The sequence below is a fragment of the Quercus suber genome, unplaced genomic scaffold, assembly GCF_002906115.3.
Source record: "Quercus suber isolate HL8 unplaced genomic scaffold, Cork oak 2.0 scaffold_27, whole genome shotgun sequence".
Taxonomy (NCBI): Eukaryota; Viridiplantae; Streptophyta; class Magnoliopsida; order Fagales; family Fagaceae; genus Quercus; species Quercus suber.
The window spans coordinates 880,532-884,680 of record NW_027069492.1 but is presented as its reverse complement, the minus strand read 5'-3'; the positions used below and the strand labels follow the sequence as shown (position 1 = coordinate 884,680).

Here is a 4,149-nt window from a genome sequence, read left to right as displayed (position 1 = left end):
TAAATAAAGCTCCATCAAAATTAATTTTGAGGGAGGAAGCCAAAGGTGGAGACCAAGCAAGTAGAAACCTGAACGTGAGAGGATCTAGTATAGCTTGAGAAGTAGCAAGTTGAACTCAGTAGAAATCCTGCAGAGCTTGGTTGGCTTGAAAGAGAACCTGATCCAAGGGAAGAGGATTTGTAATTCTTCTAGCCTGATTTTTGTGAAACCAAATGGTCCAAAAAATCATGGAGAAAGCTTATCATTATAAAAATTAAAAAAAAAAAGGTACATGAGTTCTATTCCTTTATTATTATTATCAACCATATATATATTGGTAATTTTTTTTATAAAAAAAAAAAATCAAAAATAGAAATGTCAAACTTTTTTTTTCTTCAGTATTTTAAAAATTGTTCTTAAAAAATTAAAAGTAAGAACCAAACACGTATAATGTAAAAATTATTATTTGAATACTAGTTTCAATTTCAATTTTTTGAAAATTGTTTTCATATTATTTTGAAAATAAAAATAAAAATCCTCCTACCAATTAGGTGTTTATCCATTCGCCATGACTGATTTTTATTTTTTACTCAACAAATCTTAACAGATATAATAATAATAATAATAATAATATTAATAATAAGGGTAAATTCTATTCACACCTCTTGAGATTTGGACTAATGCCAACTAGGACAAAACTTTTCAAAATTAACCAATTTGATCCCTAAATCTAATTTAGTTCCTAAAACTATTGAGAAAAAATAACTAAGTTGGCTTTAGGGACCATATTAACTAGTTTTGAAAAGTCTTGGATTTGTTTAGTATTAGTCTAAACTTTAGAGCATGTTAGTGAAATTTACCCAAATAATAATAATAATAATAATATGCAGATAAATGATAAGAAAATTATCTTTTTAAAAATAAGGTAAAATTGAACGCTAAAACGTGGAGCTCAAGTCATTTTTTAAATCCCTCCTATCTAGTTGCCTAAAAAACACAAAATTGAGAAAAGCCTCCAAATTCACAACATTTCGAAATCAAGGCATGCAGGAGCTAGTCCATTAGAAATTAGCGACTGCAAATTGAAAGGAAAACAAAGAGAAAGAAAGAAAGAAAACCATGTTGCGTTGCGTCAAATGCCCCATAAGAAACCAGAGAAACCCAATTATTCATGAAGTTTTTTCCTCCATCGGAATTAGAATTAAAACCCTACAACTTTTAAACCCTTCCAAAACCCTAACAACTTTATCAAACCCAAATGTTCTCACCTCGTCAAACCGTTATGTTGTTCAAAATGATGATCAAATGGGTCTTCTTGGTCCCACAGAGCTCTACAATCAAACCCCAAGTGCAACAATATTAAACCCTACTAAAACCCTAAAAACTTCATCAAACCCTGATGTTCACAGTGATGATCAATTGGGTCTTCTTGGTCCCCCAGAGCTCTATAACCAAACCCCAACCCCCCAACCAGAACCTAAGGCTGGTGACCCATTCATGGACCTCATGGTTTCCGATTACAACAAAGCCTATCACCAAACACCCCCAAGGGGCTACACCGAGAACCTCTCACCCACCTTCCTCTCCTCTGGCAATCCTTGCCTCGATTTTTTCTTCCATGTCGTGCCCAATACGCCGCCTGAGACCTTGAAACAGAGACTTGAACTGGCCTGGGCACACAATCCCCTCACCACCCTTAAGCTCATCTGTAATCTCCGAGGAGTACGTGGCACCGGCAAGTCTGACAAAGAAGGTTTCTACACAGCAGCGCTTTTTCTCCACATGAACCACCCTAAAACCCTAGTCCACAACCTGGAGTCTTTTGCTAATTTCGGCTACTTCAAAGACTTGCCAGAGATTCTTTACCGACTTCTACAAGGCCCTGATATTCGTAAGAAGCAAAAGGACGAGCATGATTGTAACAAAAAATACAGTGTGAAGCCAATTTTTGTCGCCAAGGAAATTACGCAGGGGCTGAGGGGAAGGAAGCGCTTGGCTATGGCTAACAATGCCCTTGAGAGATATAATCGTGACATGGGTTTTCGTTCATTGCACAACAGCGTATCAGACTTGTTTGCCAAGTATTTAAAGGCTGACATGGAGTTCCTAAACTCAGGGCAGTTAAACAAGATCAGTCTTGCAGCCAAATGGTGCCCTTCAATTGATTGCTCGTTCGATAGGTCTCTCTTGCTTTGCGAGAGTATTGCAAGGAGGGTTTTTCCCGTGGAGTCGTACTCGGAATACCAAGGCGTTGTAGAGGCACATTATGCATATAGGGTGCGTGACAGGTTAAGGAAGGAAGTTTTGGTACCACTTAGGAAGGTGTTGGAGTTGCCTGAGTTGTACATGAGTGACAAACGTTGGAATGAGCTTCCATACAATAGAGTTGCTTCGGTGGCCATGAGGCTTTACATGAAAAGGTTCCTTAAGTATGATGCAAAGCGATTTAAGAAGTATTTAGAAGATGTTAAATGTGGGAAATCAACAATCTCTGCGGGGGCATTGCTTCCCCATGAGATCATTGAGTCTGCGATAGAGGGAACAGAAGCTGAGGCTGAAGTTGCAGACCTTCAATGGAAGAGGATGGTGGAGGATTTGTTAAAGGAAGGCAAGTTGAGGAACTGCTTCGCCGTTTGTGATGTCTCTGGGAGCATGTGGGGCACCCCTTTCAACGTGTCTGTTGCATTGGGGTTGTTGGTTTCGGAACTGAGTGAAGAGCCGTGGAAAGGCAAGGTTATTACGTTTAGTGAGAAACCTCAGCTTCATATAATTAAAGGCGATGATCTTAAATCGAAGATGAGGTTTTCGCAGGAGGTAAACTTTATGAACACCGATTTTCAGAAGGTGTTTGATCATATATTGCAAGTGGCTGTGGATGGGAACTTGAAGGAGGACCAGATGATTAAGAGGGTGTTTGCGTTTAGTGATATGGAGTTTGATCAAGCTTCGAAGAGTGATTGGGAGACGGACTATGAAGTGATACAAAGGAAGTTTAGGGAGAAAGGATATGGGTCTGTAGTGCCAGAAATTGTGTTCTGGAATCTGAGGAACTCTCAGTCCACGCCGGTTGTTTCCATGCAGAAGGGGGTGGCAATGGTGAGCGGGTTTTCAAAGAATATGATGAAGTTGTTCTTGAATAATGATGGGGAAATCTTGAACACCGAGTTTATAATGGAAATGGCCATCTCTGGTGAGGAGTATCAGAAACTTGCTGTGGTGGATTGATTATCTTTGCATAGTATTGAGTAAGTTTTATTTTTGAGGTAGAACTTAATTAGAGTTTCTTAGCTACACTACATTAGATTCTCAATTAAATTTAAATATATATATATATATATATATAATTGTATAAAATTTAATTTTCTATGGAAAAGATAATGCTATTTCTACTTTGTTGATCAATGTAACTATGTGCTTATATTTAATTGGAAGAGTTAAGAAACTACACGTAAAGAACTATACCAAAATTGTGTCCTTTGTGGTTTTCTTGACTCGAGCTATGCTTTGGTATTTTTCTCTTTTTGCGCTTTGTCCCAGAACCCCAAAAAAAAAAAAAAAAAAAAAAAAAAAACTGTGCATTTATGTTATTGGGTTGATTATCAAAACAAAAGAAACAAAACTGAAAATTTAGGATATAATATATGTGAGACCAGAAAAATTTGGGTTCATCCTTCTCTTTGGATAATTGAAGATTATGTTGACATATGCGGGAAGTAAGGTAGTAAAACATAAATTTTGTGAGAATGAGAAGAGAAAGTCACAGAAAGAACAAATTTTTTTGCTGCAGAATTGTTATTGATAAGGAGCGATGGATTACAAATTTGTTTTCTATTTCTTTGATGCAGAGCTGCTGCTCCCGCACAGCGCCAGAGATTTATGTTTTGCTACAAAGCATAGAAATTTCTGTTCCACACACACTTACAGCAGATCATACTTGATGAGAGTATTCTACAGATAATAAATGATACTCATGTTTTGCTAAAGAGTTATGAGCCAGTTTTTCTGCTTCATTGTATGAGTGGACAGGCTTTTAGTACTAAAATAATTTATTCCTTTTTCGTTACATCCTTTGAAGGAATGAACTCAAATTCATGATGTTGGTAGCTTAGTTAGAGGGAAGAAGCTACATATATTTAGTTGGACTGGATATATTTTCTAATTTTTTTTTTA

General features: G+C 36.9%; 1 protein-coding gene across 1 annotated transcript; it reads left to right on the top strand.

Annotated features, from left to right (window-relative positions):
* Nucleotides 1–1,284: 1,284 nt before the first annotated feature.
* LOC111982909 (uncharacterized) lies at nt 1,285–3,213 on the top strand. The gene has a single exon (XM_024014531.2). The coding sequence runs from the start codon at nt 1,285–1,287 to the stop codon at nt 3,202–3,204; it is 1,920 nt and encodes a 639-aa protein (XP_023870299.1). The 3' UTR covers nt 3,205–3,213.
* Nucleotides 3,214–4,149: the final 936 nt, after the last annotated feature.

What these genes read in the sequence shown, in the direction of transcription:
- LOC111982909 (XM_024014531.2), top strand. Translation starts at nt 1,285, where the DNA reads ATGGGTCTTCTTGGTCCCACAGAGCTCTACAATCAAACCCCAAGTGCA.